Raw genomic sequence first — 14,069 nt, forward strand, 5'->3', positions numbered from 1 at the left:
AAGGGGAGAGCACAGAGGGCTATATACTACTGGGGGGAGCTCACAGGGGGCTATATACTACAGGGGGAGAGCACAGGGGGGGCTATATACTACTGGGGGGAGCTCACAGGGGACTATATACTACTGGGGGGAGCTCACAGGGGACTATATACTACAAGGGTAGAGCACATGGGGGGCTATATACTACTGGTGGGAGCTCACAGGGGGGCTATATACTACTGGGGGGAGCTCACAGGGGGCTATATACTGCAGGGGGAGAGCACAGGGGGGGCTATATACTACTGGGGGGAGCTCACAGGGGACTATATACTACTGGGGGGAGCTCACAGGGGACTATATACTACAAGGGTAGAGCACATGGGGGGCTATATACTACTGGGGGAGAGCTCACAGGGGGGCTATATACTACTGGGGGGAGCTCACAGGGGGGCTATATACTACTGGGGGGAGCTCGCAGGGGGCTATATACTACTGGGGGACAGCGCACAGGGGGCTATATACTACAGGGGGTGAGAGCACAGGGGGGCTATATACTACTGGGGGAGAGCGCACAGGGGGGCTATACAATACTGGGGGAGAGCGCACAGGGGGGCTATACACTACTGGGGGAGCAACAGGGAGACTATACACTACTGGGGGAGCAACAGGGGGGCTATATACTACCAGAGCAGTCACCCCCTTTGTACCTAATATCAAAGGGCTGGTGAGAGAGAAAAAAATGCCAGTTTTCCCACTAATAAGCAGCAATTCTGTACGTAAATAGTTGTGCGTTTGTGAAAAGTAACAAAACACGTTTCCTACTGATGTTCAGCTCGGACCGTCACCTGACTATAGACCCCGGTAAGCGGACCTTCACTAAAAGTTGTTGAGTACCCCTGGTATATACAGTAATATAGGTGACTATGCTACTGTATATACAGTAACATAGGTGACTATGCTATTGTATATAAAGTGTATATACAATAGCATAGTCACCTATGCTACTGTATATACACTAGCATAGTCACCTATATTACTGTATATACAATAGCAGTCACCTATATTTCTGTATATACAATAGCATAGTCACCTATATTACTGTATATACAATAGCATAGTCACCTATATTACTGTATATACAATAGCATAGTCACCTACGCTTTTCTATTCAAACTGTGAAACATGAACACAAAATGCAGTGTGAACCTGAGCTTATACATACCTTCCAGTAATATACATAGACAAAAAACTACATACTGTATACAGACATGTTTATGTATATACACACAGACACACATTTATGTATACACACTTATTTATGCGCATACATTTATGCATATACATACACTTTTATGTACAGTATACATACACACACAGGCACACATATATGTATACAGACAGGCAGTATATATACATGTATACAGGCACACACTTATGTATATACACACACACAGATACACACATTTATGTACAATATATATTTATATATATACACACACACACACACACACAAAACAGCTACCTCCCATCTAGGTGTATGGCGCTTGCACCTTCTTTGCATTCTGGGACTGTCATGGAGGGGTCTGCTGGTGATGAAGACAACAATGCAGATGAGAGGCCCAGGAGAGACAGAGCTGCAGACACTTCTTGGTCACCATGTGCTGTGTGGTCTCTGCAGGCTGCCATTCTTCACCTCCTCCTCTCTGGCCCGACAGCTGAGCAGCTCCCACAGGCAGGCAGATGTGCAGCAGGGGGTGAGTAATGCTACACATTCCCCCATGCTGCCGTCCTGCACCAAGTCAGACGCCTCCTGGGAGTGGGAGCTCAGCCACAGCAGTGTCCTCAGCAGGAGGCCGCCCCTCCCCCCTCCTATGTACAGCAGCAGCTGAAGACTCACAGGCTGTGAATCTCTCGACATGGGGCTGATGTAATCAGCTCCTGTATGCTGCTTCCGGGTTCGGCCTGGTGGCGCCCCCTGCTGTTTGGCGCCCTAGGCCATCGCCTACCCCTGCCTACTCTTTGTCCCGGCCCTGGTCCAGACTATGAGGTACACTGCAGTGCCATAGCTAGACTTTCCTTCAGTTCATTGCCCATACCTTGCATTAATTTTTCACTCCCATGAAACTTACTTATTTGTTTTTAGTAGTTCTTCACTGACATGAGGATGTCCATGAGCTAATTTCTCAGTTTCATGGCGCTTTCCATTGCAGGGATTTTTTGATTCTCTTTGTAGTAAGGCTTGCCTGTTAAAAGTACATCGACTTAATATATAAAAATATTCAAATCATCTCCTTTTCCCCTTTTCATTTCTCAAAATAAAAAAAGATATATATATATATATATAAAAAAAAAAAAACATTTTGTATCCCTGTGTGCAGAAATACCCAAACTACTAAGATCCTCCATTTTAATTTTACATTTTTTAAAAAATAGTAAAGCATTTAAAAAAAACTCATCAACAAATTGGGTATTGTGTTAGGCATACTAACCTGAAGAATACAGATGAGATTATAGTTTTGACACATAATGAATAGTGCCCCCCCCCCCCACACACACACACACACTGCTCCATGTAAAGTGCTCTTTGTGGTGCTGCTATAAGAACTATACCAGAGTTGACTTAAAAGGGAACTATTATAATACAAGAGCATACATTTGAGTCTATGGGGGGGGGGGGGACTAAAATGTAAGTTAAATAGTAAATAGGTAAATTGTGAAAATTACTCAAAACCCATTTTCCATTTTTTTCTGTAAAAGTCAAATCTGTTTAATTATCACTTTCTTTATCTCACACATAGAATATGATACAAGGGAAAAAATAATAATATTGTGAAATTGCTGTTTTTTCTAAAAAAAAAAAAATAATAAAAAATTAAAAGTTATGGTTTGTGGCAGGCGGGATGCTAAAAACAAAAACTCTAAAATTAAAGATGTTTTTCCATCTTGCAAAGTCATCCCCTATCCATAGGATAGGGCTAACTAACCGCCGGGGGGTCCGAACGCTGGGGCCTCCCATGATCTCAGCTGAATGCTCTACATATAGAATAAATGGAGCAGCTGCATGTCCACCCTGCTGTTGTATTCTAACAGCGGACATAGGTCCCCATACTAGAGATTGCTTTGCAAGATGGAAAAATCTTTAGATTGATGCTTCAAAGATGCCACTTATTTTGTTCTTCATGGTGTAGTCAAGTCAATTTTTTGTCTTTCTCTGACACAACTTAAAAATATTAATAACAATTTTACTGACATTGCTACTTTTTTCTTTGCATTTTAATGTATATTTTTTTTATTTTTTTTAGCAACACACATTTACTTTTATTAATCTGTACTTTTAAACTCTTACTTTAAAACTTGTTAGTATAATGAACTTGAATGCACAGGTACTGCACACACTAACCTCACGGGGGGGGGGGGGCTGTTGCTGTACTGTGTGAAAATAGGTAGCTAACTATTAACAACCATACTAAACTATTTTACCTTCTTTGTACTGATGGCACAAATTTGGGAGGTTGTATGCGCACAGTTGGATCCCATTTGCCTGGAGGTAAAACAGCGACTTCATCTAGAAAGTCATCAATTCCTGCTGTTAGTTCATCTCTGTTCATAGCCTTGTATGAAATTTTTTGGAACAACTACAATTAATTGTGAAAAATAAGAGGTAGAAAATAATTATTTTTTCATAGCTCAACACACTATCAGAGAGATTTATCAAAGGGTGTAAAATTTAGACTGGTGTAAACTGCCCACAGCAGCCAATCACAGCTCAGATTCCAGCTCTAGTGAAAGGAAAGCTGAGCTGTGATTGGTTGCTGTGGGCAGTTTACACCAGTCTAAATTTTAAACCCTTTGATAAATATCCCCCTATGTTTTATTGGGCTCTATAACATTTTTTTGTCTGATTTTACATAGGCAAATAGAAGCTGTAAGCGAGACTTAAGCCAACTATACAGGAACTATTGTTATTTATACAACATAAATCATCTACAGATCATGAAACATATGTACAGGAAGATATTACAGATACTATACAACAAATAAAGTATTTACCTCATCAGTGAGTAGGGTGGCCATAGCTCTACCAATTTCATGATACGCTTTTGTGTTTCTTCTCGGACCCAGAAGGATAAAAATAAATCTGCAAGAAAAAACAGTGGCTCATTGAGAAGACTTTCATTAAGGAATATATTGCTTATATGCTACTTAATGGATAGTTTTTGTAGACATTAACTTTGTTGGATATGATGGGGATACAAAATCTATCTACAAGTACTAATAGTTTCAACAAAAGACTGCAGCACCCAATTGTAGAAAAAAATTGCAAACTATAACCCAGGTGTGGGAAACCTTCTGACCTCAAGATGTTGCAAACAACAATTCCCATTGTGTCTGAACAGCCATGGCCAACAGCTGGTGGGCAGAAGTTTTCCCATCCCTACTTTATTTTCATCACCAGTTTGAAAAATTATTGTCTTAGCAATTCTGTAAAAGCCACATCCTAAAATTTTAGTTCCATACTGGAATGGTACAAAAATAACATTGTTACATAACACATTTTAGTAGTGTAGTGTAAAAGAACGCTTCGCTATTCTCTCTCTACTGTTGATTATTTTGTTCAAGGCAGATGCTATGTAACTGTCTTCTAGTCTTTACAACAGTAGGTCTGTATAGTTTTTGATGGAGTTCCAGTAGTCATAGTTGCCAACTGTCCCATATATTAGGAGACATAGCATAAAAAGGACTTATAAACCTTGAGACAAGCTGGATGTGTTTTATTACAGTGACTAGATCTCAACTAAAGGCCCTATTACACAAAACGATTACCAGCCTTAGGGTCCTATTAGATGAACATTTTTAGATGAACATTTTTAATGATAAACATTAGTGATTTATCATTATTCTGAAATCGTTCACCATATTACACAGAACGATAGTCATTAGTTATGAGCGTTACTGCGATTGTTTACTCCTTCTGATCCCATCAAAAGAATGAACAAAGTGGAATTACACTAAACAATTAATGAGCGATTAACAATGATTATAGGGTCAGATCTAAATGAACTAATTGAATTATGACACACTAAATGAAATAATGACACACTGACGATTTTTCGATTGTTGCCTGCATTTATACGGAACGATTGTCATTTAAATTAGAACAATTTAACAGTATTCTGCGCGATAATCGTCCAGTGTAATAGGGCTCTTACTTGGCCAATTACCAGCTGTTCAGGCAGATAACCTTTTTTTATAATTGATAAAGTTAAAAGGCCACAATCAGCCAACATTTATAATGTCGGCTGATAGTGGTCTATGAACATGTTGAAAAATCCCGGTCATGACAGCAATAGTTTGATGCTCCTATTACACAGAGTGTGGAAGCTGACCCCTGCTGACTTCAGTGGGCAGCCCCATCACTGCTCCCCAATTGCTGTCGTTTAGCAGCACAGGCAGTGATTTGGGAATGAGGGGGACAGGTCAGCAGTCACTTCTCCCTCATTTTGGTGCTGTGTAATACACATAGTATACACTTCGGCCAGGATCCTTAGCAGCGCCGTAGAAAACTGACATGTCAGTTTTCTGCAGCCGCTATTCAATGATTAGCGGCTGCAGAAAACCCTGTCAGTTCACAAAATAGAGCTTGCGGCTCCGGTCGCATGCTCCATTGTGTGCACTGGGGAGTTCTGATGCGGGCGCACACTGATCGCACACAGAGCGGCCGGTCTCTTAGAGCGTATGAGTGTATAATTCTGTTAAAACTTAAATGTGATTAGATCAGCCACCAAGACAAGCACAGAATCCTTATGTAGTTTTAGTTAAAAGCTGAACTGTGACTGGTTGCTATGGCCTTTTACATCAATTTCTGTGTTATATTATGTCTTATGTTGATAAATATGGGACTAAAAGTTATACCATGGAGTAAGGTTGCCTATACACTTTCAATAGTTTTCTGGGGAGGTGGGTAAGCCACTGTCAAGCACCTCTCTAGAAAGCAAATTTTATAGCTATATCTAGGAGTTACAGAGGAATTACTCAACACAATATTATAGAAACATTTGAAACATGCACCCGACCCCAATATGCAAATATATGGTATGATACATGCATCTGTGCATGTAACTTTAATAGGCAACATTCTTTTTTTATCAATCATACAGTATATCAATGATACATGCCAATATAAGAAACATAATAAATCTTATTGTATAATATATCATAATATTTCTTATCAGAGAAAAAAGGCTATTCCGTTTGGGGAGTATATTGGAGTCATCATAGAGGTTAGACTTCTCCTATCCCACTAGTTTGGGGACAAATGAAAAATTTGAAAAAAAAATTCCAAATAGAAATCTGGTGAAAAATGCCATATACAAGTTATGTAATGGTGACAAATATTACAATTCTTCATGTACACATACCAGCTTACCCTAAAGTTACCTGAAATGACAGGTATATGTTATTTAAAGGGTTTGTGGTGTTTTGTGAACTCTACTGTCCTTTAAAGCCCACTAAGTAAAAAGAAGTGTCTACAGGAAAAAGACATATATTCAGGTATTAGGCTGGGCTGAGCCATCATGAAATCACAGATATTACCTAGTCGGAAGAGCCACTTCTGTCAAGGAGCCAAGTACAGCTGCCTCTTTTAATCGAATGAAAGCTGCAAATGGCTGAGTCAAAAAGTCCACCTCACCAACAAGAATATTTGCGGCTTCAGCTTCATCAGGGATCTTTTTTCTGAATTTATTTTTAAGCTGAAAGAGAACATGATTCAAAGTAAACAAAGTAACAATATAGTTAGATGTTTATTTAACACAGTATCAGTGTGATTTGAAGGCTATTGGTACAATTGGCATGAAAGAAAATGTTTTTTTTTCCATATACAAAGTTTCAGTAGCTGCCAAGAGCAATGTTCGGTTACATTTATGTCAGCAACAGGACAACCAGCTAAGTGAAGGAATTACGCAAACTCTGCAACAGCAAAATGCTAGGGTATTTTAAACCACTTAGCACATTCTGCTATATATGATGGATGGCAGAAGTGCACTTGGGAACTCCATACTTTCATAACCTACAGTTGTTATCTACAGCTGAAAGCCATAATCATTTAACCCACTAAGGAACTGCTGTCAGTGGTACCTGCAGCATCTAGGTGGATAGAGGCTGCATGACAGTTACTTATGTGGTCCAACCAAACGTCCTATTGCCCTAACTGCAATGCAGTCAGTTGTCATGGCATCATCATCAGATTTGATAACAATCAGCTGTCATTGCTGCCACAGGTCTTTTGCAGCCTCTGTGGTCATAATAAGAGTCCTATTATAGTCTTAGGCAGCCTGTAATACAAGGTCTGCAGTTTGACCGTTCATTGTGTACAAGTAATCAAGTTATCATAAAGAGAAGTCACCTAGATAGACTACAGATGTAATAAAATCCAAACCAACTCTTTATTTGTATTACAAAAATGATTGGGAAAAAAAAACTTTACCTAAAAATGTAACAATAAAAACTACAAATAATATGCCAAAGATTAGACTTAAAGGAGAAGTCCAGCGTAAATATTTATTAAAGTGTTGTATTACCCCCCAAAAGTTATACAAATTACTAATATACACTTATTACGGGAAATGCTTATAAAGTGCTTTTTTCCCTGCACTACTGCATCAAGGCTTCACTTCCTGGATAAAATAATGATGTCACGACCCGACTCCCAGAGCTGTGCGGCCTGTGGCTGCTGGAGAGGATGATGACAGGGGAACACTGAGGGACACAGGGCACTGGAGGGACACTGAGAATCCCTCTGCCATCATCCTCTAGCAGCAGCCACAGCCCGCACAGCTCTGGGAGTCGGGTCGTGACATCACCATTTTATCCAAGAAGTGAATCCTTGATGCAGTAGAAAGTGCAGGGAAAAAAATTCCCGTAATAGGTGTATATTGGTGATTTGTATAACTTTTGGGGGGCAATACAATACTTCAATAAAAATTTTCGCTGGACTTCTCCTTTATGTCTATAGATGGAAAAATGCAAAGTTATAGGGGGTCAGAATATGTGATGCAAAGTTTTTTTAACGGTTTTATTTTTGTAAAAAAAAAAAAAAGTTAAATAGGAAAACTATACAACTTCATACTGATCTGCAGAACAAACTTAACATGTCAGTTTTACCACACAGTGAAAAACATAAGAATAAAACTCCCCAAAATTTGCAGAATTGCTTTTTTCCCCACTTCACTTCATATATATATATATATATATATATATATATATATATATATATATATTTTATTATTATTATATTTTTTTTTTAAAGAAACATTTTAGAGAGAAATTAAAACTGGAATTTAAAGTATGATTGGTCCCACAAAAAATTGTTGGACTGAATAAATCGTGTTTTATGTGAACATCGGTTTCTACTACGTTGTTTGGTGGTGAGCGCAATCTCCAGGTCATTTTTTTTTTTGTCATTTTTGGCACCTTTTGGTTTTACCTGACTCCACGGGTCCTTGCACAAGGAGCCCGGTTTAGACCTGTTGTGAAGACTGCTGCTACCCCAATCCCTGGGAGGTGTGTTGGACACACCATTACATGTGCTGTTGGGTGTTGTGGCTCTGTTTCCACAACCCCAAAAGGTGAGCAGTGATTTTTTACATGTGTTAGATCATTATTTCAATCTAGAGGTACTACTCTATGAGGCGCTCTGCCTTTCTTTTTGTTCTTTGTTTCTACAAAAAATAATCCTACATACAGTCACAATCAATGGAAAAAGAAACCATAAAACATCAATAATTTTAAAGAATTTTAAGGGTAACTCTATTCTTAAGCAAACCATAAAATAGCTGTACACAATGTTGCACTGTTGTAATTATAGTTTGTACTATAGACTCATGGGTAAACATGTAACATACCTTAGTTGATGTAATACAGCTCTCAAATTATGTAACATGAAGAGTGACAACTATTCTTTAGAAAGTGTAGGTGTCATTTACTATAAAGGCATTTGTGGAATTTTCAGAAAAACAAGCTTAGGGAGGAAGAATGCAGCAATGATATTTTAAATCTAGTCTTACAAACCCCTATACACTGAAAAGATGGTAAAATAAGGCCTGTCATTGCTTAAAGGACAGAGCTGCAATGCTGATCAGGTGAGGCAGGTCTTGTTCACAGTAGCTCTACAGTACCTCTTAGCCAAAAATGTGGACAAAGTACCTTTTCACGATATGCCGTCACGTGTGTCACAAGTAACATGTAACATTATTTCTGGCCATTATATAACTTCTATATGAAGGACAATATAGAGCAGTACTGAGCAGTTTAAGTTCTTCCTTCTTGCCCATCCACTCTATATAGACTTGTATAAGCACCCTATACTTAAGTTGATCTCTCAGTGAGCTGCTAGTCCGTGTTATAAATACAAGATGGACTATTTTTCAGTGAAAGTTTAGAGGTAGCAGGAAAAGAGCCTGATAAGAGTAGAAAGGGTATTTTTTCTCTAGTAAGATACATCACAAAGCATTACATTCATTTGTACTATTGCTTTACGCAAAGTTAGAAATAAATGGCAAGCATATTATAACATCATAAACTGTTAATAAAATTATTTACAGTATATTACTTTACCTGTTCACGTGTAGGCATTTCACATAGTTCTATAAGTGCGTTTTCTGGAGATTTCTTATTGCCTGGCATATAAAAGTATATTTTTACATATAAATGTATACAGATCGACTATATGAATTTAGTTGAAAAGTACAATTTTTTTTGTGTAATTGCATTTGAGATAAAAATTAAACCGTAGCTATGTTTAGAGAGAGAGAATTCATTGTTCCTAGTCACTCATGCAAATTCTGTAAAATGGAGTCCTAATTTTACATGTAATTTGTAGTATCTTAAAAAAAAAGTCTGATGTGGTTTATGTAGGCCCCTTAGGAATGTGGGTGCATAATTGGCTATTATGTCATACAAATAGTCTGCTGCAGTAACCATAACTACTGTAGGGAAAATGTATAGCTGGCTGCAACTTCCCTCCATGATAACGGATTGTCAGGGGTAGCAGAAACCAGACTGTCAGCTTTAGTTTAGGAGAAAATTTTAAGATGGGGAAACCCTTTAAGCTAAGAGACTTTGATCACATAGTAAATTAGTGTACTGAGATGTTTACAAACCTGGTATATTAAAATTCAGATTCATTTTACTGTAAGTGGCAATAAACATATCTGAGAAGTTAAATTTCATTATTTGTATTTAAACATATAATATAAAGGTCTTTAAAAGCAGATTTATCTTCCTACAACAGGATTTTACAGCTGTCTTCCCGGACGGTCATCTTTTGCTAATGACGGTCACAAATAAGGAGCAGGAACATTATCTGCAACCATCATTAGCAAAAGACAGGCATCCTTTGCCTTGAAATGATGTCCAGAAAAAAACGTCTGTCATAGCTTTGAAGTGTACCTGTGCTTTCCGATATCATTTAACCTCCTTCCGCTGCTCCACAGTTAATTGACGTCACTGCAGCCTATCCCTGAAGCTGCAGCGATGTTAATTAACAATCCAGGATGACACAGGCACAGGAGCTGCGCCTGTTTCATCCACGGCGGGTTTCGGCTATCAGTGATAGCCGGGGACCCGGCGCAACTCTCAGCACCAGAGCCGAGCTCGGGTGCTGAGAGTTAACCCTATAGATACTGCGGTCAGCACGACCGCAGCATCTATAGGGCTCCTGACAGAGAATTCTCCCTCTACAGAGGGAGAATTCTCTGCCGGTGTCCATTGGGGCTCTGCGAAGTGATCGCAGAGCCCCAATGGTAGCCTCAGGCTTCCGGTTTCCTGGCTACAAAGGCTGGCGGGGGTAGGGAGGCAGGGAGGGAAGGCAGGGTCCGCGCCAAGCGTGTGGCTGTGAGCTCTGCCCCCTCCCTTTTCTCCCCTGCTGCTGTCACAAGATTGTAACAGCGGCAGGGAACAGAGGAGAGGGGGCAGACACAGGGACATCAGCCTATGGGATCATTATGATCCCATAAGCTGATATCCTAAAACAACCTGGGCATTGAGGCATCAATGACCCCAGGTCGTGAAAGAGTTAAGGGTAACTTGTCAACTTTGTGTACATGAGCTGCACTATTTCTGTTATATAACTTGAATATAGTATGTAGTAAGTATATTACAAAATTGGATCCTACTCTTTTATGTCACTATATACACCCTAAGAAGAAGCAGCAGCAGCAGCAGCATGGAAACCATTATAGAACAGTAGTGAGCAGTATAAGCTATAAATTTTGCAGTGGGGTCAGGTATAATGCTCACTACAAGAAAATAATATAGAGGATAACAAGATAAACCAGGTATACATATATACAGGTATACAGTACACACACCTCACCTTTATATGAAAATTTTATGACGTCTTTAATAATTCTACTGTATGATTTTTTGATGTGGTGCACATGTCCTTGAAGAAGGGTATGTAATATGTGATCATTTTCCTCTTCAGTTGTTCTATCACTGGGAAGCCTTTGTTTTAGAATGTGCTCTGGAATGGAAAAAAAAGAAAACATTTATCTTATAAAGCAAATATAAAATGCTATGTAACTGCATTTTCCTGTGTGCTGTCACTGTATTTAAAGGAGTTACTGCACAATTAAAAATTGTATTTCAAAATATGCTTTGAATTCAACTTGAATTAAAAAAAAATTCTATGGTGCAATGATGGTGCTTTTACTGAATGTACTGCGCTGTGCCTGGTAGCAGGTGAAGTGCTGAGAGTCTCACCCCCTCCAATCTGAAAAATCTATTATGGGACCCAGTACTGTGTTTCCTGTGGATTAAACACTTTGATGAATCATTTAGTTACACTGATTTACACAGCATCAAATCCACAGTAAAAATGGTGTTTGTGAATGTAACCTTAAAGAGGTTGTCTGGAAAAAAATAATACTTAGTCAGGCTGCCGAGGCTGCAGGGGACAAGTCGGTAATGCAAACTTACTTGTCCCGTTGCCCCGCCACTGCCAAATCCTGGGCCGCCTGCTCTGCAATGCTTTCTGTGTTTTCATAACATACTATGACGTTGTGCTCCTGCCAGAAATAGTCACTCAGCATAGACTCTTTACTGAGTGCTCTGGATCCGGCAGTGGCGGGGCAATGGGAAAAGTAAGTATGCATTACCGACATGTCCCCTGCAGCCCTGGTAACCTGGCCAAGTATTTATTTTTATGGACAACCTCTTTAAAGAAAATGTATCTCCAAAAATGACTTGCTGTGTTGTTTATATCAAAATTTTATGATTAATAATTTTTTTTTCTAATTTCCATGTAATTATGATAATCATCACTGGCACATACGGAGTAATATCTGTATATAAATATTTGCTGGGGTACGATGGTTTGCAAAGGTCATGCCTTTAGGACCATGCCCCTGATGTTTTTAGATCCTAGCCTTGCCTCTGATATCCAGTATTATATTGAATACATACTATGTAATATGTATAGTACATTGACTTAGGGGCCTATTCCACGGAGCGATAATCGGCTGATTCGACCGATTATCGCTCGGTGGAATAGAGAAAACGATCAGCCGATGATTGTGTCATAGGCTGATCGTTTATTTAGGCCCAAACTTAAAATCACCAGTCACCCACCGCGCATTGCTTCGTGGAATAGCGGTGTGCGGCGGGCGACCGACGATTTGAGAAGCACCATACATTACCTAGCAGGGCTTCTCCTCCGCTCCGCCCTCCTCCCCGGGTCCCGCTGCGCAACAGCATCAACTCCGGAGCAGGGGTCCCGGACAGTGATTGGCTGAGTGGTCTGACAGGTCAGTCAGGCCGCTCCGGAGTTGATGCTGTTGCGCCGCGCGACCCGGGGAGGAAGGTGGAGCGGAGGAGAAGCCCTGCTAGGTAATGTATGCTGCAAGGGCTGCAAGGACATCGGTAACGATGTCCCTGCAGCCCTCGGTAACGATTGTCGGGCCGTGGAATAGGCCCAGTACACGAGCGCCGATCTAGCAGATCGGCGCTTGTTTACATTGTTGATCGGGCCCTGCTCGGCCCGTGGAATAGGACCCTTACCCTCTACATAGTCTTCTAAGAGTTTGTTCACACTGAGGCCGATTCCACACTGATTTGTATTCCACGATTTTGATGGAATTGCGGAAACAATATTGATATTTTATTGTGAATTGCGCAATTCGTGGCAAAATAGCACTAAATTCACATGAAATGCTATGTGTGAACATGAGGATTTCTGACAAGAACTTCTACTCAAGGAAATTTTAATTGGCCTTTTACGCAGTGTGAACCTTAATGATCCCAACATCTGCTGGGTGTTATACATTTGATTAAATTAAGTACCCTTTTTTAACTTACCTACAATGTCTTTAAATGTGTTATTTTCCACATCCAGCAAAATAATCCCTTTCTCAAAACAAGTTCTTAACTCAAATAAACTATGCAAGGTAAGTGTGGTAACATGTGGTTTACTCCATCTTTCTCCTCCATCTTCAGTTTTCTCTTCAAATTTAATCCACCTGCAGAAACAGCAGACAACTCTTCTAAGTATTAAAGACAATTAAAAACTTAAGTTTAACCTTAAAGGGAATCTGTCAGCTATTATTCCTTTTCCAAACTGCTGACACTGTTAGATAGTTGTTAGGACAAGGAGGCACATGATACCTTTTATATATCCAGCTGTTTCTAGAAAGTAAAAACATGTTTTTATCCTCTGGTAAAAGGAGTCAAAGAGGCTTTCCTGAGCTCCTGAATAGCTGCAAGCTGACTACCTCTTCTCAGCCTCCTATCTGCTTGATTGACACCTCAAAGCTGAACTCCAAGCAGGGTCAGGTATGGGAAGGAAGGGGGAGGGGAGAGGTGTTACAGCTTCCTGCAGTTCAGGAAAGCCTCTTTGACTTTTCTTATTATATAATAAAAGCATTTTTACATGCACTGGTGGATATATGATCCATATATGGTCCCTACAGCTAATAGTGTCAACAATTTGGAATGTGAATTACAGCTTCCCAATTACATACAGATTCCCACTAACGCTTACCTGTCATTTCAAAAGACTTTTAGAAACCTGCATGGTCTGGTTAAAATAACTC

The 14,069-nt window shown here is 39.7% G+C and overlaps 1 protein-coding gene across 2 annotated transcripts in view; it reads right to left on the reverse strand.

The window, feature by feature from the left end:
* SLC4A9 (solute carrier family 4 member 9) overlaps positions 1 to 14,069 on the reverse strand; it is a 105,169-nt gene that overhangs the window by 21,951 nt on the left and 69,149 nt on the right. For both annotated transcript variants that reach the window (XM_069970418.1, XM_069970410.1), the window contains exons 2-8: positions 13,336 to 13,496; positions 11,354 to 11,503; positions 9,595 to 9,656; positions 6,574 to 6,731; positions 4,030 to 4,117; positions 3,460 to 3,614; positions 2,109 to 2,222 (exon numbers count right to left, since the gene is read on the reverse strand). In XM_069970418.1, the coding sequence (XP_069826519.1) occupies positions 2,109 to 2,222; positions 3,460 to 3,614; positions 4,030 to 4,117; positions 6,574 to 6,731; positions 9,595 to 9,656; positions 11,354 to 11,503; positions 13,336 to 13,496 (888 nt within the window). The remainder of the gene's footprint in view (positions 1 to 2,108; positions 2,223 to 3,459; positions 3,615 to 4,029; positions 4,118 to 6,573; positions 6,732 to 9,594; positions 9,657 to 11,353; positions 11,504 to 13,335; positions 13,497 to 14,069) is intronic.

The sequence above is a fragment of the Dendropsophus ebraccatus genome, chromosome 1, assembly GCF_027789765.1.
Source record: "Dendropsophus ebraccatus isolate aDenEbr1 chromosome 1, aDenEbr1.pat, whole genome shotgun sequence".
Taxonomy (NCBI): Eukaryota; Metazoa; Chordata; class Amphibia; order Anura; family Hylidae; genus Dendropsophus; species Dendropsophus ebraccatus.